This window comes from Pseudonaja textilis, unplaced genomic scaffold (assembly GCF_049901715.1).
Source record: "Pseudonaja textilis isolate UNSWEBS1 unplaced genomic scaffold, rPseTex1.2 PTEXCTG54, whole genome shotgun sequence".
Lineage (NCBI taxonomy): Eukaryota > Metazoa > Chordata > Lepidosauria > Squamata > Elapidae > Pseudonaja > Pseudonaja textilis.
The window spans coordinates 54,325-77,539 of NW_028262757.1; the positions used below are offsets into that span (position 1 = coordinate 54,325).

General features: G+C 43.3%; 2 protein-coding genes and 1 pseudogene across 6 annotated transcripts in view; all 3 read left to right on the forward strand.

The window, feature by feature from the left end:
- LOC113454772 (uncharacterized) overlaps positions 1-6,670 on the forward strand; it is a 34,309-nt gene extending 27,639 nt beyond the window's left edge. For 2 of the 5 annotated variants that reach the window (XM_087918809.1, XM_087918808.1), the window contains one exon: positions 3,807-6,670. In XM_087918809.1, the coding sequence (XP_087774935.1) occupies positions 4,179-5,378 (1,200 nt within the window). In that variant the 5' untranslated portion in view covers positions 3,807-4,178 and the 3' untranslated portion in view covers positions 5,379-6,670. Of the gene's footprint in view, positions 1-1,427; positions 1,630-1,674; positions 1,831-3,806 lie in introns of those variants that run through there. The other 3 variants (XM_087918813.1, XM_087918810.1, XM_087918812.1) reach the window with 3 other exon arrangements.
- A 5,849-nt stretch (positions 6,671-12,519) lies between these two features.
- LOC113454734 (uncharacterized) lies at positions 12,520-20,530 on the forward strand. The gene is made up of 2 exons (XM_087918815.1): positions 12,520-12,604; positions 16,161-20,530. Exon 2 carries the CDS (start codon positions 16,511-16,513, stop codon positions 17,351-17,353), a length of 843 nt encoding a protein of 280 aa, XP_087774941.1. The 5' UTR covers positions 12,520-12,604; positions 16,161-16,510; the 3' UTR covers positions 17,354-20,530.
- LOC148123779 (uncharacterized) lies at positions 17,410-20,530 on the forward strand (annotated as a pseudogene).
- Positions 20,531-23,215: the final 2,685 nt, after the last annotated feature.

Consider the following 23,215-nt stretch of genomic DNA (forward strand, 5'->3'; position numbering starts at 1 on the left):
TGTTTGACAGGAATGCTTCTATCCAGTTAGGCAGGTGTCCAGAGATACCGTAAGATTTTAGTTTTAGGAGTAGTTTGTCGTGTACCACTGAATCAAAGGCTTTACAGAAGTCTATTGCTTTGCCCTGATTGAGTTGTGTAGTCCATATGTTTTTTTCCTGAAACCAAATTGTTTATTAGAGAGTAGGTTGTTTGTTTCTAAATGGAGGATGATGGATTGGTTAATAATTGATTCCATGACTTTACAGGTGATGCAGCATAAAGAGATTGGTCTGTAATTTTCAACTAGGCTGGGGTCTCCCTTTTTGAAGATGGGGATGGCTGTGGCTTGTGACCATAGTTTTGGCAAGGAGCTGGTCCTGAAAGATTTTTCAAAGATTATGCTTAGAGGTTCGACCATGGCAATGGATAGCTTTTTTAGGAAGTAGGCACAGTCCAATAGATAGAGATGGTTTTAGATTGCGTAGTGCTTTTTCAACATTGTCTTCTGTAAAATCAATATGTATTAGATCATTGTAGTTGTGGTTCGATTAGGAAATACCGGGCATGATCCATTGCTGTTTACAAATACTGAGCCGAAGAATGTGTTAAAGATGTTGGCTTTAATGCTGTCCTCGTTGCAGTTTTTACCATTAGGTCCTTTCAGGGGTGGGATGGACCTTGAGTCTTTTAGTTTGTTGTTTATAAAATTGTAGAAAGGGCGGGTAGAATTGGTGCATAGAAGGTTTTCCTTTTGTTTAACGTGATAATTGGTGCATTCAGTTTTTATCTGGTGGCATAAATTTTTGTACTGGCTTTTGAAGTTGGCAACGTGACCAGATTTGTTTTTCCGCCAAAGTGATTTCTTTTTGGATTGAAGCTTCCTTATTGTTTTGGGTAATTTGTTTTTTTCTGGTTTTGGGAGTTGTTAATGGTACATATAGTTTGATGACTCTTGACTTCAAGTAAAAATATGTTGTAATGGTCTTCAACAGTATTGCATCCAGAGAATAGAAATTGCCAATCAAGGGATGAGAGATTGTTGTTTATATGTCTTAAAGCTGATGTTCCCACCAAGCCAGATTTGCTCCTGGATGAGATTTTAAGTCTGGTAAATGCTAAATGTCTTGTGCTTCTATAAATTCCCTTGAAAAAGAAGTCTTGCTTAACTCAAACAGAGAGAGACATACACAGCAAAACCAAGAGAAAGGCAGCTTAGAAAGAGCCGGTAACTCTTTCTAAATATGGTAAGAGAAATGTTTCCCAAAAGCACTTCAAAACATTGTAAAAAGGTTGGTAATGCAGATGTGCACGCAAAACGGTATAAAAGTCACTCTTTGATTGATACGTTCCTTTTTTTAAAATAATACACTTTTTAAATCTAATATAAATACAAAACGGAGAGAAAACACTGTCTGTCGCTAGAGGGCGATAAAGGTCAGTAAAGCTGGCGACGGGGGAACTGTGTCAGCGAAGAGGCGGCATCGGTAGCTGAAAGGAGTGGAAACCGTAAAGTACTGATTTGGTAGAGAGGACGCTGGAGAAGACGAGAAAGAGGGTAGAAGGACTTCTTCCGGCTCAGCCAATGTGAGTATGGTGGCGGTATAGGGGGCTCTCCTGCTCTTCCCAGGGTTGAAGCGGCTGCTGGAAGGTGAGTTGAAGAACCGGAGCAGAAATCAGGCGCAAGTCGGGCTGTTTGGCTTCCTTCACGGTGTAGGAAGCAGAGAAGCAACTAGGCTGAAACGCGTCGGCTGCTGCCTATTTTATAAATCAAACTCCACTGGTGCAGCACGCTTTAAAAGCGACGCCTGCAATTTTCTGGTGGTTGGAAGATTTACAAAGTCTCCTTCAAGTTAGGTTTGACTCCTTGTGTTTTTTTTTTGGGGTCATTAACAGAGGAATACAATTCCTCTCGATAGGTCTGGATAGGTTTTCTACATGTAGAAAAGCTAGAACTACGCCGCCTTCGGTCCGATCTAAGTATAGTATATAAAATCATACATTACAATGAATACTTCATCTTCAACCATAACAACACAAGAGCAAACAATAGATACAAACTCAAGGTTAATCACACAAAACTTGATTGCAGGAAATACGACTTCAGCAACAGAGTCATCAATGTCTGGAATACTCTGCCTGACTCTCTGGTTTCTTCCCCAAACCCCAAAAACTTTAACCTGAGACTGTCTACTATTGACCTGACCCCTTTCCTAAGAGATCTGTAGGGGCACCAACGTGCCTACTGTCCTTGTTTCTTTTATTTATTTATTTTTTCTTATATGTATCCATTTATTCATAACTGTGTTTTTACTTGTACCTATTATCTTGTAAGCAGTTAACAAAAATAAATAAATAAAATAAAGATCAAGTGAGGTACTAATACCACTCTATAAAGCCTTAATAAGACCACACCTAGAGTATTGCAAACAGTTTTGGTCACCACACTATGAAAAAGATGTTGAGACTCTAGAAAAAGTACAGAGAAGAGCAACCAGGATGATTAGGGGACTGGAGACTAAAACGAACGGTTACAGCAACTGGGCATGGCTAGTCTAGTGAAGAGGGGAGAGTTGATAGCAGTCTTCCAGTATTTGAGGGGCTGCCACAGAGAGGAAGGGGTCAAGCTATTTCCAAAGCACCTGAAGGCCAGACAAGGAATAATGGATGGAAACTGAACAAGGAGAGATTTAACGGGGAAATAAGGAGACATTTTCTGACAGTGGTAACAATCAAACAATAGACCAGCTTTCCCTGTGGAAGTTGTGGGAGCATCATCACTTGAGACTTTCAAGAAGAGATTGGACTGCCATTTGTCAGAAATGGTGTAGGGTCTGCAACTTGGGGGGGGGGGGATGGGACTAGATGATCTACAAGGTCCCTTCCAACTCTGATGATCTGTTATCTGTTTTCTTGGCAACAATATGTGGCTGATCTACTATTGCTCTCTTCTGGGTTTTTTTTCCTTTCTTACTTCCATGTCCAGCTAACAAACACTGGATTTCCCAGGGGCCCTCCATCTATGTATTCAGCAGTTTCAAATGTTCTTAACCCAGCATTTTTTGAATAACATTTGAACGCCATTTGGAATTTTCAGTTGTATACGTAGTCCTACTTTACTATTTTTTTCCACCAACCCTTCAGAGATAACAGCGGCTCTGAACAAGGAGATTTACAACTTGTCCTCAAAAGTTGTAGCTATTGCAGTCATTTGGGTGCTGGCACCAGCTTGCAGTTACGACAGTGGTGATGTCTCCCACAATCATGGAATTGCCACAACTGGGACCTTCACAGTTGGCTTCCTACAAACAAAGCCAATTGGGAAACTGACAGAAAGTTGCAAGTCATGTTACCTGACACATAACAACCCAGGGTGATTTGCTTAATGATCGTAGCTAGAACTGATGTTGTAAATTGGCACTCTTGTGACATCATGCTTAATGACCGCACTGTTTAGAAGTTGCCTGATAATAGTTGTGGTCAGTAAGTGAGGGCAACATTGTGCACAGGTACATTGTGATGTCATCAGAGGGCTTAAAGCCTCTCTAAAATTTGACCAAATATATTTTGAAAGAAACCATTGCATGTCTAGAAATGTGTGACTGACCCTAGTCAGCAAATACATTTCATGACTTGGGAGATTTGAACTTGGGTCTCACTAGATTCATAGGCTTATACAAACAGAAAATGAACCTTAAGTAATGTAAGAGGTTTTATTAACATTTTGTAATGTTTCCTTCTTAATTGTAATTTATGATTTTTTTTATTATGTTGTCTAACCATTTTATAAACCATACTTAAACTAACCCTCTTATGTGAATCTTATAGACGGAGAGAATGCCAATCAGAGCACGCTGGACAACTGAGAGACACAAGCAGCATTGAAATGGAAAGCAAATGAAGCCAACAGTCAAAATAATTTCTATTTCCCCCCAGAAAACCAGAGACTTTTCTTCACTAATTTCCAAATTCAAAAAACATGGGATGTCAGTGGAAAGGAAAAAGTCACTTGGAAAGCCATATAGGGGAGACAGCACTGCAGGCCTCATCTGTGTGGAAGAAAACAGTAGCTTGAATCAAAAATCTCATCTAACAAGGGATACAAAGAATTTTTAACTTCCTTGAGAATCCAAGAATGCCAATGGTGGAAAAACACCCTAGATGTACATATTGTGGGGAAATCACAGTTGATAATACACCATGTATGAGTGTCCAGTTTGTGGGAAAACTTTCAGTCAGAATTCCAGCCTACTGATATACCAGTGGACACATACAGGAGACAAACCATATGAATGTCCAGAATGTGGGAAAGGTTTCCGTCAGAATTCCCATCTGGTGATACACCAGAATATTCACACAGGCGAGAAACCATACGAGTGTCCAGATTGTGCAAAATGTTTCATTCGGAATTGTGACCTGGTGATACACCAGAGGACACACACAGGAGAGAAACCGTATCAGTGTTTGGATTGTGGAAAATGTTTCATTCAGAATTTTGACCTAGTGATACATCAGAGGACTCACACAGGACAGAAACCGTATGAGTGCCCAGTTTGTGGAAAAAATTTCAATTGGAATTTGCACTTGGTGGTACATCAGCGGACTCACACAGGAGTGAAACCATATGTTTGTCCAGAATGTGGGAAAGGTTTCCGTCAGAATTCCCATCTGGTGTTACACCAGAAGATTCACACAGGCGAGAAACCATACAAGTGTCCAGATTGTGAGAAAAGTTTCATTCGGAATACTGACCTGGTGAAACACCAGAGGACTCACACGGGAGAGAAACCATATGAGTGCCTTATTTGTGGGAAAAGTTTCCGTCGGAATTCTCACCTGCTAATACACCAGAAGATTCACACAGGAGAGAAACCATATAAGTGTCTGGAGTGCGGGAAAGATTTCCGTCAGAATTACTCCCTGGTGATACATCAGAGAACTCACTCAGGAGAGAAACCTTATGCGTGTCTAGACTGTGGAAAATGTTTTAGTCAGAATTCCAGCCTGGTGAGACACCAGAGGAGTCACACAGCAGACAAAGTATATGAATGCCCAGATTGTGGAGAAAGTTTCTGTCTGAATTCCCACCTGGTGATACACCAGAAGATTCACACAGGGAAGAAACTGTATGAGTGCCCAGATTGTTGGAAATGTTTCCTTCGGAATTCTGAGCTGGTGATACACCAGAGAACTCACACAGGAGAAAAACCTTATGAGTGTCCAGACTGTGGGAAAGATTTTAGTACTAGGTCTAACCTTATAAATCATGTGCGTATACACACAGGAGAGAAACCATTTAAGTGCCCCGACTGTGGACAGTGCTTCAGGAAACAGTCCACCCTTATCACACACAAGAAAATCCACATGAGGCCCAAAGTGATGAATGTAGAGAAGGCTTGAATTTCCTTTCTTATGTCCCATCATAAGTCCAGCTGAGAAATTGACTATTTGCTTTTTGGCCTGATTCTTTTTAGTCAAATATGTCATAGTATTAGACGTGAAGGAGGGGAGAAATTTGATAATGGCTACCTGGCCATTAGCAGCAGAAGTTGCTGGATATTTATTTTTGCAGAAATTGTACAGTTCTGCAAAAAAAAATGGTGGTGTTCTTTGCATTTTTATCATGATAGATTACAGAAATGTCACTTACAAAGTCCCAGCCTTCTTCTACCTGAGTGTCCTCAAGGTTTGAGCCACAGAATTCTCCAACCAGCATCTCTTCAGGGTTGAAACACTCCTAACTCAGACTATAGTTAGAGATTGTGGCTCCTCATATAAGGAGAAAGTGAGAGAAGAAGCAGAAGGATTTCCAAGTTTATCTCTTTCTAACTGTTCCAGGAATTCATTGCATCAAGCATGTCTGTTCATATTTTGTCAAGAATGAGGCACTGATGTGGAAGAAAACATATGAATAGCAAATACTGTATATTGGGGCAGTGACAAAAGCTGTGTAGGTGCAGGTGACTTTAATGGAGAACAGCTGTAGGAATATTGAGTTGAGGAGAAAAGGGATTGTGGTTTTGAATACAGGATCTCCAGCTTTATTCACAACTCCTGCTGTGATCTTCGTTTGCAAGTGCCTCCTTGTTAGCCTTTGACAGCTGGAGGGTGAGAGCAAAATCAAGGGGCTGATGCATTTGTGGTCCCCCCCCCCCCTTTGGGGAAATGTGAGAAAAAACATTAAACAGTAGATGTTTCATTGCTAAAAGGGCATTCCGTAAGAGTCATGAATAGCTTTTGAGAAAGACAAATAAAGGCAGGTGTCGGCATTTCTGTAAACATTGGGGCAAACATGTTCCCAGAACATGGGAGATATTTCCTGTTCTTTCACTTTTCTCCCAGGCCTCCTTAATTGTTTTTTAAAAATTCATTCAAATTTTTTGTAGCAGCAAAAATGACATTTTAGCAATGCAGACGAATGGTCCAGATTTTGCTGGGATCGGAAGACACCAAAGAATTCCAAGATTGTTCATTTCACCAACACAGTTCAAAAAAACAGATTACAATTTTTTAAGTGGGTCACATTGCATGCGATCCCTTTGCAAAGGACACTCAGTGACCAGGAGCAGATCACGACTGGCGTGTGGAGAAACCAAGAGGCTCTCTTGGCCAGAATCTCAACCTCCAAGTGACTTCGAATTTAATGTGCAAAATTTCTAAACTTTTAAAATAATAAAATTATATTTAATCCATTTTCCTTTCTCTCTTTCCTTGGTGTCATATCTTGGTGCACATCTTTATCATGTCTCGTTATGATTAAAAGTTGGAAACCTTTGCAATGATCCCAAAGCCTCTGACTCTCTTACAGGGCTATATAAATATATCAGATAAAATTAAATAAAGCCAACGTAAGAGCCAGAGGGGATGGTATACAGTAGGACTGGCCCACGGCTGGATGCATCACATGCTGGCCACACCCATGCCCCATTTAGTGAAGGGGAAAATTCCCAATATGTCATGTGACAACACTGTGGCAACGTGAGTTTGACACCCCTGGTCTACAGCAATAAATTCCCAATCCAGTCCATTTCCTCAGAATCAAACTTTGAAGCACAAATTGAAATATGTAAAATCTGTGTTCTATCTCATACCCTGTACAACAGGCACTCACACACAAATATACTAGTTGGTAGGGACCCACCAAGCCCCTTGAAGGGGAGTCAGAAGTTGTCTTTCTCCTGCTGTACATTCCCTCAGGGAAGGTCTGTGACTTCTCTGAGGAAACGCTGTTGATGGGAGCCTCCCAAAACAAACAAGTTAGAAGGACATCAACTATGCTGCAGAAAAAGTTAACCCAAGTCTCTTTGGAATGGCACTCAATGCCTGGTGATTTAAAGGATTAGTCATTACAATTTTCTTGATAGCAACACGTGAACTGTCATTTCCTTCAGCGTTTTTCTCTCTCGCACACTCAGCGCTGTGGACATCGCAAACATCTCAGCAAAAACAACCTGAGTACTCCCTCCTAGTCAAAATTGGAGGAAGAGAGTGAAAAAGAAGAAGTATAAAGAAAGACAATACTGGGGCCAAAACCTGCCTCATGTAAAGCAACCAAATCATTGCAAGATTCGACATATATTAAGCATGCAAACAATGTTTGTACACACTGGATTCCAGCAAAGCATTGGCAGCTTTCGGTGGGTCAGTGGCTAAGATGCTGAGCTTGTCGATCAGAAAGGTTGGCAGTATGGCAGTTCGAATCCTTAGCACCGCGTAACGGAGTGAGCTCCCATTACTTGTCCCAGGTTCTGCCAACCTAGCAGTTCAAAAGCATGTAAAAATGCAAGTATTAAAATAGGGACCATTTTGGGGAGAAGGTAGCAGTGTTCCGTGTGCCTTCAGTGTTTAATCATGCCAGTCACATGACCACGGAGACGTCTTCAGACAGTGCTGGCTCTTCAGCTTTGTAACAGAGATGAGCACTGCCCCCTGGAGCCAGAAATGACTAGCACGTACATGTGAGGTGAATCTTTAACTTTACCTTACAAGATCAGCATAGCAAGTATGCTCTCTGTGAGATATCATCAGGGAATGTAAATACCTTGACTCACTGGTCCAGAAAATCCTGTCTGATTCTTCCTTCTGTGCCCAGTCAGGCCCAATTCAGCTACTTGTCAATATTTACTTACAACAAGACTTTAAGTTGTCTATACAATTATTGGGGTGCAGGTGCATCTCAGAGTTTGCTAGTGAATGTAACTATGGTCTGTGTGGATAATCACTGGGGACATTGCATGACTGAGCAGAGAACACAAAGTGTACCTCTGTGCTCCCAGCCCAGCACGGTCACCCATGCCCAGAGGCCACCCAGTGCAGAGAATAAAGAAAATGGCATTAGAAGATATGCAAACTCCATTTCTGAAGAGACGAGGGGAAAACATTTCCCAAGCCTGCACCACACATATCTTACACAGAAGAGACTCCTCTTTAGGCACCTCTTTAATTCACATAAGTATAAGAAGTGGGTGCGGGAGAAGGTACAGCACAATCAGAATTGCAATGTTCTCTTATTGCATCCAGTTTCGATGGGTGTGTGTGTGTGTGAATGAGTGTTAAGCATGTTCTTCAGTGCAGTTGACACCCAGGATTCTTCAATGGCTGAGGAAGGACTGGATCACCTCAGGTGACCTGGAGGCAGAGCTCTTCCCTCACAATCAGGAGGCTGTGACTTCGACCCTACGTAGAGGCTAATATTTGGAATAGACTCTCCTGCTCGAGCAGGGGATTGGCTAGATGACCTCCAAGGTCCCTTCCAACTCTGTTGTTCTGTGATTCTAAGTTCATGTCTAGCTTCACCAGGAGGTCCTACCCTGGGCTTGAGGGGAAGGAGTGGGGCTTGGAAGGAGGATTTTTTTTAGGGGATCGAAGAGCAGTTCGCAGAAGCAGCAACCGAAGAGGACAGGCGGCAGCTGAGAAAACTTGCACAGAGCCGGCCAAGCACTGATGCTCCACCACTGCTGCTGGGGGTGTGTGGGTGGAGGGAGAGAGAGAGAGAGATCTGACCTAACCTCGGAGGGCTGGTTCATGTTCTCTCTCTCTCACACACACACGCACGCACAAACGCACGCACATACATATACACACAAACATAGAGGTCCCTCACACACACCCCTCCAAGGTAGCCACATTCCTTCACTAACGCGCTTTTCAGCTTCGTTTTGGGTGGGGGGGGAGAGAGACAGTATCCTGCGATCCCAAATAAAGAAAAATTGAGCGGTAGGAAAACGGAGTGAGGGATTTTCCTGCAGACTTTTTTGGGGATTTTCCCAGGGTCTCTGCTGCTTCTGCTTTTGGCTGCAAACAAGGAAAGCAGCCGAAGTCTTTCTTTCTCTCCCCTAAACTCCGCCAACTATGCGCTCTGTGAGATATGGTCAGGGAATGTAAACACCTTGACTCAACCACTGTCGGATTCCTCAACTCACATTCTTCCTCCTGTGGCCACTCAGGTCCAATTCAGCTAGTTGTCAATGTTTACTTACAACAAGGCTTTAAGCTGTCTATACCACTATTGGGGTGCAAGGGCATCTCAGAAATTTGTGAGTGAATCTAACTCTATGGTCTGTGTGGATAATCACTGGGGACTTTCTATGACTGAGCGGAGAACACAAAGTGTACCTCCGTGCTCCTAGCCCAGCACTATATCCACCCTATCCTATACCCTCCCTTTGCTCAGACTGAAGAAACTGGCTGTCAACTCACAAAGCATCCCTGACCTGCTCTCCTGTTGCCATAGGCAAGGGGGATAGGAAAGCGAACTTTGCAGCTGCATCAAGGAGCTGGCATCTCAGTCAAATCAAGGCACATTCCAAATGATTAACGCTGAGGTCATCTCCATGGAAACCCACAGTGGCCAGACTTGTACAACCCACAAAATTGCTTCTTTGGGAAATGTGACTGACAGGGTCAGAGGTAAAGCCCCGAATTAACAGAGACCAGAGTTGGCTCTACCTGGTTGGTGCCGCCATGAAGCTCCTAATAAATAACTGAATTTTTTTGAAGCTTGGCTTGAAACTCATGATTTAATTAGGGCATCTTTTGGAACCCTGACACTGGCCTTGGGAGATATGCAAACTCCATGACTAAAGAGGTGAGAGGAAGATGTCTCCCAAGTCTGCAGCATGTGCATCCTATTCAGAGGAGACTCAGACAAATCTGAAAAAAGTGACTTATGACCATTTATCGCACTTATGACTGTTGTAGCAACCGCCTGGTCATGTGATTTACATTTGGATGCTCAACAAGTGACTCAGATTTATGACGGGTGCAGTGTCCCAGTGTCCTGTAGTCCTCTTTTGTGACCTGCTGACAAGGGAAGTCAATGGGGAAACCAGATTCATTAACGACCATGTTATATCCATGTTACTAATTTAAAAACTGCAATAATTCACTTAAATATGGCAAGAAAAGTTGTAAAATGGGGCAAAACTCACTTAACAAGTTTCTCACTTAACTACATAAATTTTGGGCTCAATTGTGGTTGTAACTTCGGGATTATCTGTAACTGAGATGGAAAAGAGCTGATGGGGTTCCCATTTTCCCCAAAAAAGGGGGGCGGGGACAAATCCAGGAAATTACACACAGATCAACCTGACATTAATACCTGGTAACATCTTGGAAAACATATCCAGGCAACAAATCTGTGAACACCTAGAAACAAAATAATAACCAGTAGCCAAAATGGGTTGATCAAAAACAGAACATCCTAAACAAACCTTATTTCATTCTTTCACAAAATGACTAAATTAGTGGAGCAGCGAAATGCTGTGGACATTGTATACTTAGGTTTCAGTAAAGCATTTGATAAAGTAGGTCACAACCTACTTCTGGGAAAGCTAGAAAAATGTGGGATAGACAGCAGCACCACAAGATGGATTCCTAAGTGGCTGACAAATTGTACTCAACATGTAGTCCTCAATGGAACTACACCCACACGGAGGGAAATAAGCAGTGGGGTATTCTCAGATTGAATTTCAGACCTAGCACTGACCAAAATCTTCATAAACTATCTAGACAGGGAATAGAAGGGGAACTCATCAAGTTTGTAAATGACACTAAACTGGCAGGAATTGCCAACATCCCAGAAGACAAGCTCAAGGTCCAAAAAAGATTTGACAGGCTTGAACAGTGGTCCTTATCTAACAATATGATATTACATAGATAAAAGTAAAGTTTTATACTTAGACAAGAAAAACCAACTCTGGAAAGAGTGCAGTGAAGAGCAACAAAGATGATTAGGGGGCTGGAGGCTAAAACACATGAAGAATGGTTACAGGAATTGGGTATCTTTAGTCTAATGAAAAGAAGGACAAGGGGAGACATGATAGCAGAATTCCAATATTTGAGTAGCTGCCCTAAAGAAAAGGGGGTCAACTTATTTTCCAAAGCCCCAAAAGGCAAGACAAGGAACAATGGATGGAAACAAATGAAGGAGACAAGCAACTTAGGGTCTCCTGCTTGATCAGGGGTTGGAGTCAAGACCTCCAAAGTCCCTTCCAGATCTGTTCAGATTGATTGGTTGGTTGGTAGATCTTGAAAGCTGCAGCCTTGTACTTGCTGTTGGGAGTTTGGGGTAATGGTGAAGGCAGCAGGTAAGAGGCATAGAAACGCTCAGTTCCAGTCCCACCTGAAGGGCAAAACCATCTGTTCAATTTTGACCAGTCCTCTCAAGCTTAGGAAGCAGGACGGGGGGAACCCCTTCCAAAAACCCTTGCCAAGGAAACTGCAAGGCCAGGCATCAAGACTGACCCAAAGGCACAAAAATGTAACTAAGCAGCGCCAGGTTTCACTATTTCTCGGGGCTCGGTTGCAAAGCTCATTGTTAGGAGTTGAAAACGACCTGCTGCCATATAAACAATGAAAACTAATGAGGTACCCATGCTTCACTACGAAACTATGTGATTGGGCAAGTTTTGAGGGATGAAAATAAGGGGGGAAATGTGCTCTGCCTATCAGCATCCATCGGTATTCATCTGGCTAGCTTCCTGTCAGTGTGTGAAAGAGGTCAGGGCTGTTTGGAAACTGAAACAGTATTTGCTGTGTCAGTAAGAAGGAGACAGCAAGGCGCCTGGGCGTGGCTCAGCTCAACTGCACTTGGAAGAGATTTCTTTTCAGGTGGGGAGGGGGAGTAGAACTCCTTAGCATCAGAGCGTGTTAACAATATAGGAAATACTAATGCTCTGATGGTCATTTCAAAAAATCCTTTCTTAGCGAGCACCTAGAAGCCAAGAGAAACATACGTGCCAAATTTCAAGTTTGTAGGCTTTACGGTTCTGGAGATTTCATGATGATGCGTGAGTGGTATTTCGCGTTTATATACAGTAAATAGAAGAAGAAAATGAAAACATCTCCCAAATGCTTGGTGGAGACTGGACAGGCGTGTTTCCACCTCCGGTCGCTAGATGGCGGTAAGGAAACATCTGTGCCAAGAAAGACTTCCACAACTTAGTGGCATCTGTGCTTGAGCTTAAAAAAGGAGTTTTTAAACCATTGAGTACTTCATTGCTAGAAAGGAGGGGAGGAGATGAAAAGCGCAGAGAGGAACTTCCTCTTCCGGACCGTTCGTGGGAGGAAGGTGGTGCGCAGAGCGGCTTCTGTGCTCTTCCTAGGATGGAAGCAGCAGCTGGCAGGTGAGTTGGGGGCAGCAGGTGGGAGGAGAGTCCGGGAGCAAGTCGGGCTGTTCGGTTCCCTCCGCGGCCTGGAAGCAGAGAAGCAACTGGGCTGAAGCGTGTCAGCTGCAGGTTCCTTCCCTCCCCAGATCGGAGCCCGCTGGGGCTGCAGGCTGTGAAACTGGTGGCTGCGATTCTCTACTGGGGGGAAGATCTCAAAAGCCTCTTTCAAGCGACGGTGGATCCTTTGGGAATGGCTCCCCTCCAGAGGTTGTGGGGGCTCCGTCACTGGAGGGTCTTCGGAGGAGATTGGACAGCCGTTTGTTCGGAATGAAATTGGGTCTCCTGCCTGAACAGGGAATGGACTAGAAGACCTCCAAGGTCCCCCCAACTCAATAATTCTGTAGCGGACCTGATGTTTTCCGGGCAACAACATCGGATTGATGTGTCGCTTGATCTTGTCTGGGTTGTTTTCCTTCCATTTCTAGCTTACAAGCACCGTGTTTTCCTATTGGTTCCCCCATCCGTGTATTCAGCAGGTTCAACTGTGCTTAAATGCATCAGTTTTTAAAAAATAGCTATTGATCGGCCCCCTTAGTGACACAGATGCCAGTCCCAATTGCAGTCAGTAAGTGAGGACTACTTCAATTAGGATGTCACCCTTACTTGGAGCTCATGGCTTCCACAGGTAAAACTGGTGCTTCAAATCTTGCAGAGGCTTGAGGCATCATTTCATCAGTTAAAGCCCCCACATATGTACAGCTAGTGTCATGCAGATTGACAGGTGTGGCTCAATAAAAGACAAGTATGGGTGTTGATAAGCCAATGCATTTATTAGTTTGAATATAGACTTGTCCCTCCTAAGAAGGAAGGAACCCAGAACATGGTGTAAGGCAGATATTTATTGTTAAAGTTTCAGCAGAAATTCAAGTCCAGAAAACACATAGATGACTGATTCAGCAGGATCATTAACTTCTTTATAAACATAATAAAATGAGTGAAGTTTACAATACCATTTGTAGATTCTTTCAACACAAAGTAAGCAAAAACAAGCAGCAGCAGCTCAGAGCAGATAACAGTTTTAGCAAGCAAGCAAGTTAGTTTCAGTTTCAATCTCCGCAAAGCACACAGAGCCAAACCACACCCAGGCTGTCATTTCCCATTGGCTGGTCTGTTGCCATGCTTACTCACTTGCTGACTTGTTAACCAGGTCTCTGCCAGTTAATGAATATAATCTGACATTTATACATTTCTTTGCTTTTGCTTTATTACGTAAGAGACAGCTGGCACTTGACAGATAAGATATAGAAATATAGAAAATCTCTCCCCAGGACTTCCAGATATACAGTCATGTGAAAAAGAAAGTACACTCTCCTTGACTTCTATGATTTTACATATCAGGACATAGTAAAAATCATTTGGTCCTTAGAAGTTCTTAAAAGTCGGTAAATACAACCACAGATGAACAACAACACATGACATATTACATCAAGTCATCATTTATTTTGTAAAAAGAAAGCCAAAACACAGAAGTCATGTGTGAGAAAATGTATGATTCAATAATTTGAGCTCCCGTTACTTGTCCCAGCTTCTGCCAACCTAGCCGTTCGAAAGCATGTAAAAATGTAAGTAGAAAAATATGGGCCACTTTGGTGGAAAGATAACAGCGTTCCGTAAGCCTTCGGTGTTTACTCATGCCGGCCACATGACTATGGAGATGTCTTCGGGTCTTCGGACAGTGTTGACTCTTCAGCTTTGTAGTGGAGATGAGCACTGCCTCCTAGAGCCGGAAACGACTAGCACATATGTGCGAGGGGAACCTTAACCTTTACCTAACAATAATAATACAATTAAATATACATAATCCTTGTCTTCCAACCACTAACCTTAACATGCACATTGTAATTATGTTAGATTCTTTTATATATATGTGTGTATAGTACTATTTTCCCAATTTGTACTCATCTTTTTTCCCCATTTGTTGGGGGGGGGTTTGTACATTCACATCTTTGTCGTTAAACAATATCATTCTCTTTTTTTGATTCTTTATCACTTTTTCTATAAATACATTTAAACATCAATAACATTTCTTCATACAATGTATTTGTTATCCCCTGCTGAATCAGTAATATTTTAATATTTTTAAAAATACTAAATATTCCACCATAATTCCAATATCTCAATTTTCTAGAAACAACAATAAGGCCAATTATTAATAAGGTTTAATCAGTCTCAGGATTATATCTCTAAGTCCCCTGGTCTCCTTTTTTCTTTTTCTTCTATCTCCTTTCTTCTTTTACCTCATAGGATGTTCTATCAAGTAGCATTAGTAATCCAAATCCAAATTGCCCACCAAGTTTCCTCAAATCTTTTAAATCAGCCTTCCAGTGAACAATTTCAATACAGTATTACTTATTTGTAATTCAGTTTGTCTTAAAGATCTTCAAGAAGCGCATTAGATATTTCCAAACGTCCACATTGCCTACTGAAATAGAGTAAAGGTCAAGTGGTCTTCCAGGTGTTACTTATTTTCGCTCCTTTCCTTTGTTTATATTAAACAATTGTCACTTTCCCTTGTGTTTCCTACACTGCCGTTAATATTCCTCCAGTAGAGGGCTCCCTTGCTCCAAATTCCAACATTAAACAGGGTGCAAAAATCAAACAGCTGATTGTCAACAGATGGTGGGGAGGGGTTAAAAATAAAAATAAGAAAACCAGTTTCTCTCAATAATCACTTTTCAAGACGTTAAATCTTTTCCAGACTTTCTCTGTTTTAAAGCTTCCATTAGATATGTCTTTCACAGCTGAGTCTTTAATCTTTCTCCATGTATCCAGTAGCTGCTTTCTTAATATTTGGAGATTATTTTTTCAAATTATTTTATCTTTAGAATAAAAGTTGGAAGGTATCTCACCCAGTTTCAATCTTCTGTCTATAAACCACTCCAGCATAATTCTTATTGTCCCAGTTGTCACAGCTTGCGACTTGCCAAAATGGCCGTCATCCCTGCTGCCATTTGGGAGAGCTTTCTTCGGCCCTAATGAGGAAATTGTGGTTTCCTCGTGACCAATGAAGCACCTCTTCTTCCTTCACTACCTCTCCAGGGCAGCTTTGACTCTGTAGGGTCTCCCAGCAAGCAGATACCGGCTGGTTTTCACAGAGCTCGGCGGAGCTCCGCTATTTTTTAGCCGTTCCGGCCACTGTGCCAACCAATCTCACCATTTGAGGCTTTTCAGAAAAGATTGGACAGCCACTTCTCTGAAATGGTATAGGGTCTCCTGCTTGACTAGGGGCTGCATTAGAAGATCTTCTCCAAGGTCCCTTCCAATTCTATTATTCTATTCTGTTCTGTTGCAATGATATTTATAATACCCTGATAAGTAAAACCATAGAAATGAAAGAGAGGGTACTTTCTTTTTCACTTGACTGTATTGGAAAACAATCATTTGCACTGCTAAGAATTTATGATTGACCCAGTCAACAAGTGAATTTCATCATTTTTCATTGTAATGTAAATGTTTTTCTTTTTTTCTCATCTTCTGCAACCATTAAAGATACCCTTTTATTTCAATCTAATAGACAAAGAGGATGGCAATAAGAACACTCTGCACAACCCAGAATAACAAGCAACATTGAATAGCAAAGCAAGTCAGTCCAGAAATCAAAATATTTTCCATTTCCTTCAGAGCACCACACAATTCTTCACCTTCCTCAGCAGGTGAGACAGAAACGAGAGAAAATGAAGAAGAGATTTCTAGCTGGGAAAAGTAATGTGTGAAAATCAAGCATACGTTACATGAAAAGTCAATGGAGATTGACGGAGATTCCGTCAGAGTTCCTATCTGGTGACACACCAGAGGATTCACACAGGAGAGAAGCCCTTTGAATGTCCTGACTGTGGGAAAAGTTTCAGTGATATTTCCAGCCTGATGACACACGAGAGGATTCGCCCAGGAGAGAAGCCCTTTGAATGTCCTGTATGTGGGAAAAGTTTCTGTCAGAGTTCCAGCCTGATGACACACCAGAGGATTCACACAGGAGAGAAGCCCTTTCAATGTCCTGACTGCAGGAAAAGTTTCAGTACAAATTCCCACCTGGTGACACATCAGAGGATTCACACAGGAGAGAAGCCCTTTGAATGTCCTGACTGCGGGAAAAGTTTCAGTACAAATTCCAGCCTGGTGACACACCAGAGGATTCACACAGGAGAGAAGCCCTTTGAATGTCCTGATTGTGGGAAAGTTCCTCAGAGTTCCAGCCTGGTGACACACCAGAGGATTCACACAGGAGAGAAGCCCTTTGAATGTCCTGACTGCGGGAAAAGTTTCAGTACAAATTCCAGCCTGGTGACACACCAGAGGATTCACACAGGAGAGAAGCCCTTTGAATGTCCTGATTGTGGGAAAAGTTTTGGTGAGAATTCCAGCCTGGTGACACACCAGAGGATTCACACAGGAGAGAAACCCTTTGAATGTCCTGACTGTGGGAAAAGTTTCAGTCAGAATTCCAGCCTGGTGAGACACCAGAGGATTCACACAGGATATAAACCCTTTAAATGTCCTGATTGTGGGAAAAGTTTCAGTGCGAATTCCAGCCTGGTGAGACACCAGAGGATTCACACAGGAGAGAAGCCCTTTGAATGTCCTGACTGTGGGAAAAGTTTCTATGATAATTCCAGCCTGGTGAGACACCAGAGGATTCACACAGGAGAGAAGCCCTTTGAATGTCCTGATGGACTGTGGAAAAGTTTCAGTGAAATTCCAGCCTGGTGACACCAGAGGATTCACACAGGAGAGAAGCCCTTTGAATGTCCTGACTGTGGGAAAAGTTTCAGTCAAATTCCAGCCTGGTGACACATCAGAGGATTCACACAGGAGAGAAGCCCTTTGAATGTCCTGACTGTGGGAAAAGTTTCAGTAAATTCCAGCCTGGTGAACACCAGAGGATTCACACAGGAGAGAAGCCCTTTGAATGTCCTGACTGTGGGAAAAGTTTCAGTAGAAATTCCAGCCTGGTGAACACCAGAGGATTCACACAGGAGAGAAGCCCTTTGAATGTCCTGACTGCGGAAAAGTTTCAGTACAAATTCCAGCCTGGTGACACACCAGAGGATTCACACAGGAGAGAAGCCCTTTGAATGTCCTGACTGCGGGAAAAGTTTCAGTACAAATTCCAGCCTGGTGACACACCAGAGGATTCACACAGGAGAGAAGCCCTTTGAATGTCCTGACTGCGGGAAAAGTTTCAGTGATAATTCCAGCCTGGTGAAACACCAGAGGATTCACACAGGAGAGAAGCCCTTTGAATGTCCTGACTGCGGGAAAAGTTTCAGTACAAATTCCAGCCTGGTGACACACCAGAGGATTCACACAGGAGAGAAGCCCTTTGAATGTCCTGACTGCGGAAAAGTTTCAGTGAAATTCCAGCCTGGTGACACACCAGAGGATTCACACAGGAGAGAAGCCCTTTGAATGTCCTGACTGCGGGAAAAGTTTCAGTGAGAATTCCAGCCTGGTGACACACCAGAGGATTCACACAGGAGAGAAACCCTTTGAATGTCCTGACTGCGGGAAAAGTTTCAGTGATAATTCCAGCCTGGTGGGACACCAGAGGATTCACACAGGAGAGAAGCCCTTTGAATGTACTGACTGCAGGAAAAGTTTCAGTACAAATTCCATCCTGGTGAACACCAGAGGATTCACACAGGATATAAACCCTTTAAATGTCCTGATTGTGGAAAAGTTTCTATGATAATTCCAGCCTGGTGGACACCAGAGGATTCACACAGGAGAGAAGCCCTTTGAATGTCCTGACTGTGGAAAAGTTTCAGTACAAATTCCAGCCTGGTGAGACACCAGAGGATTCACACAGGAGAGAAACCCTTTGAATGTCCTGACTGTGGGAAAAGTTTGTACAAATTCCAGCCTGGTGACACACCAGAGGATTCACACAGGAGAGAAGCCCTTTGAATGTCCTGACTGTGGGAAAAGTTTCAGTGAGAATTCCAGCCTGGTGAGACACCAGAGGACTCACACAGGAGAGAAGCCCTTTGAATGTCCTGACTGCGGGAAAAGTTTCAGTACAAATTCCAGCCTGGTGACACACCAGAGGATTCACACAGGAGAGAAGCCCTTTGAATGTCCTGACTGCGGGAAAAGTTTCCGTCAGAGTTCCAACCTGGTGAGACACCAGAGGACTCACACAGGAGAAAAAACCTTTGAATGTCCTGACTGCGGGAAAAGTTTCAGTACAAATTTCAGCCTGGTGACATACCAGAGGACTCACATAGGAGAGAAGCCCTTTCAATGTCCTGACTGTGGGAAAAGTTTCAATGAGAATTCCAATCTGGTGAGACACCAGAGGATTCACACAAGAGAGAAACCCTTTGAATGTCCTGACTGTAGGAAAAGTTTCAGTGCGAATTCCAACCTGGTGAGACATCAGCGTATTCACACAGGAGAGAAGCCCTTTGAATGTCTTGACTGGGAAAAGGTTCAGTGAGAATTCCAGCCTGGTGAAACACCAGAGGATTCACACAGGAGAGAAACCCTTTGAATGTCCTGACTGTGGGAAAAGTTTCTATGATAATTGCAGGCTGGTGAGACATCAGAGAACTCAACACAGGAGAGAAACTGTATGAGTGTCCCATTTTGGATATAGTTTCTGTTGGAATTCCAGAGTGGTGATACACCTAAGAACTCAGGAGTGTAAGAAGTCCGCAGCATTTGAATCCTATTCCAAAGAGGTTCAGAGAGACACCTCCTTAATTCACAGGAGTATAAGAACAGGGATTAGGTTATAAAGAAGATAATTTGCATGTTTTTTCACTGATTAAAAAAAACATGAATCAACTTATCAAAACAGAACTGCAACTGACAGGTTAGGAATGCAAATTAGAATATGAAAAATTAAGTAAGAGCACAGCTGTCAGCTCTAGACCAATTCAAATCACTGGGTTTGGACAGGCTACATCCCAGAGTTCTGAAGGAACCAGCAAAGGTGATTTCAGAACCAGATGAAGATACGTTTCAAAGTCCTTGGAACACGGGAGTACTTTAGGTAGACCTCAACTTACAAGAGTCCATTTAGTGACCGACGTTACAATGATACTAGAAAAAGAGAGTTATGATCATTTTTCACACACGACCGTTGTAGCATCCCCCATGGTTGTGTCATTTATGTTCAGATGCTTGACAACTGACTTATAATGGATCCAGTGTCACAGTCATGTCATTCCCTTTTGTGACCTGCTGAGTGGCAAAGTCAATGGGGAAACCACATTCCCTTAACAACAGTCTTACTCAGGAGGGGGCTGCTGGGGCTTCGCAGGGGTTCGGGAGAGCCCGTAGCTAAGATTCTGTGCAGTTCAGAGAACCCCCAAATCCCACTCCTGGCTGGCCCTGCCCACCCTGCCCCTCCCCTCCCCGGAGTCCCCATGTAGCTTGTTTTAGATGCAGGTAAGTGCAGGGCATGTGCGGAGGCTTGGGGAGGGCAAAAAATGGGCCTCCTGGAAGATTGGGAAAGCCAGAAATGGGCCCGTTTCTGGCTTCCAGAGAGCCTCGAGAGACTGAGGAGGTCATTTTCGCCCTCCCGAAGGCTTGAGGAAAGCCTCTGGAGTCTGGGGAGAGCAAAAATGCCCCTCCCACCGTGGTTCAGGAGGCTGACTAGGCCGCGTCCACCATGGCTATGCCCACCCAGCAACTGGGCAGAAAATCTGTTGCTATTTTTGAAGCCCAACCCTGGTGTTACTAATTTAATAACTGCAATGATTCACTTAACAAATGTGGCAAGAAAAATCGTAAAATGGGGCAAGGCTCACTTAACACATTTCTCACTTTAACAACATAACTTTTGGACTGAGTTATGGTTGTAAGTTCAGGACAATCTGTAACTGAGGACTGGAAAAGAGCGGATGTTGTTCCCATCCTCAAAAAAGATATATCCAGGAATTTATAGACAAATCTGCCTGACATTAATACCCAGTAACATCTTGGAAAACATATCCAGGCAATCAATCTGTGAACACCTAGAAGCAAACAAAGTTATAACCAGTAACCAACATGGGTTGATCAAAAACAAATCATGCTAAACTAACATTTCATTCTTTGACAAAGTGACTAAATTAGTGGACCAGCTGAAAGGCTGTGGACATAGTATACTTAGTTTTCAGTAAAGTATTTGATCACAACCTTCGGTAAAGCACTAGATCGCAACCTAGTTCTTGGCAGACTTCAACAGGAGTGTAAAGTTTTGCACTTAGAAAGAAAAAACAATGACATAGGTCAGTGATGGCTAACTTTTTTGTCGCCATGTGCCAAAAGTGCACACGCGGATACCTGATGTGATGGACGTGTGGACTGGGGTGGGGGAGAACTTTGGGTTTGATTTGGGTGGGGATAACCTCAGGTCTTTCAGAGTTGGTTTTCACCAGCTGTTCCAATATGATCTGCCTAATAAATTCATACTTTGAGGAAATCCCCGGCCTCAAGAGTTTTGATTAAGTTGGGTTTGTTACTTGGAACCCTGACAAATGAAGCAGAACCAAGCACATGTGGTTCTGGGTAGCTGACCACATGGAGTTCGTACCTTCTCTTGAGCTTTGCACTTGAACTTGCGGTTTCTGTCGAAGAACCTTTATTCTGTTGGCTGTTGTCAGACTTCCACGAGGCCACGTACAAATCCTAGGAGTTTATCTGAGGTAAGCTTAGTTGAAGTTTGATGGTGATGCAATGAAGGGGTATTTGGCAATTCCTATTGTGACTGAGGGCTAATCCTACCTCTTGGGTGAGGGTATTTGCTTATGAATAGAGCTATGTCTTAAGTGCTGACATCTGCTCTGGGCTATTAAGGAAGGTGGGGGCTGCTTTCTCCCTCCAGGGAAATATAATATTCTGCCTTTTTAATATTTCTCAAAATATTTCCTTCTTCTAGGAGAGGGGTGGGTGCTAACTTTCTACAATAGCCCCCCTTTTTTGCCAAAATATGGGTGGGTGACACACACATTTTTCTGGCAAAAGATTAAAATTCATCAGACTATGGATGCAAAGGGGAAGGCATTGATAGAGGCATTAGTAAAGTATCCCTTGGCTCCCAAAAGGAGAGATTTCAACCTATGTTGCCAGGCAGCCAGGGCAAAAGTTCTGTAAAAGAAATGTACAGTATCCAATTTTCTATGCCAATTTTCAGGTGTTTGATGTCACTTTCTGTGAGCTTCCAGTCAGGTTTGAAGAAAGCACAAGCCCCAAAATTCCTCACAGCCATGGTTTTGCATTATTAAATAACTGCAGGTTGCCCATTTCCAGGGGTTGCCTGAGGGGCATGCCCCCTCTCCCATGGAATTAGCAGGGAGATATGACTGCTTGGTCCTTAGTTGCCACAAAGCAAAAACCTAGGAGGAGCTTTGTGTGGAGGTAGGTGAAGGGGATAGCCTCAGTCTGATTCTGGGTGGTATGTGTGTATGCAGCTACACAAGTATCCTGGACAAACTTCCCTCTCACTAGACAGAAGTCCAAGGTGTTCAGAACTTGCTGTGCCAAAAACTCCCAAATGGCATTCCCCCGTGAATCCATTTAACTAATTACAACATAAGTGAGGCAAGAACGAAATCTTACAATGAATTTCCACCCTCCCCCATAGTCTTTCTGGCTGTCTTCTGGGGATTGAAAAGTGTCTTTAGTCACTAGAAGACCTCTAAGGTCCCTTCCAACTCTGATACTTTATGTAAATACAGGTAGACCTCAATGCAAGAGTCATGTCACGTTTCAGAGCTATTGAGTGGTCACTAAATGAACTATTTTAAGTTGAGGACTACCTGTAAGAAAAAAGGCAAGAAATACTGTGCACAGCCACCCTGATTACATCCTGATTAATATAGTCCTCACTTAACAACAGCCATTGGTATCAACAAGTCCATTCCTGATTAGTGTAGTTATATAATATGTCCTCCCTTTACCATACCAACTTAGAACGTCTGTTCTAGCTGTGGTCATTAAGTGAATCACTGTGTTCTGTTCAGTGCAATGTACCATGACTGACTTGCAACTTCCTGTCAGTTGTGTTTGTTGGAAGCCCAGGGTTGGGGTTCTACTGGTTTGAACCAGTTCTATAGAACAGGTTTTGATTCTACGCAGTTCAGAGATCTGGCAAATCGCACCCCTGGCTGGCCCAGCCCCTCTCCACCTGCCCCTCCCTCCCCGTCAGTCCTTATCGTGCATGCGCAATATCAGACGCATGCCTGACATCGCTCACGGCTTCTTCCCTGCCCTGTCACTCCATAAGGTATTTTTCCTCCTCCTGACGATCAGCTGTTCCAGAATTCCTTACTGTCTTACTGCTTCACCCAGGCTCTCCCCCCCCCGCTCCGTTTTGTTCCTTCCTGAGCCCCATGGAAGTCTTCCGGGAGCAAAACAGCCCCCCCACCCCCAGGAGGCTTTCCTGAAGCCCAGAAAGCCCCAAAATGGAGCAGGGGGAGTACTGTGCACTCCCTCCAGCCTCCATTTTTTTTTCTTCCTGAGCCCCAAGGAAGCCTTCTGGGAGCGAAATGCGCCCCCGCCCCCGGAAGCTTCTCTGAGGCCCAGAAGGCCCACAAAATGGGGGGGGGAGGTTTGCTGCAAAAAAGCCACACCCACCTAGCC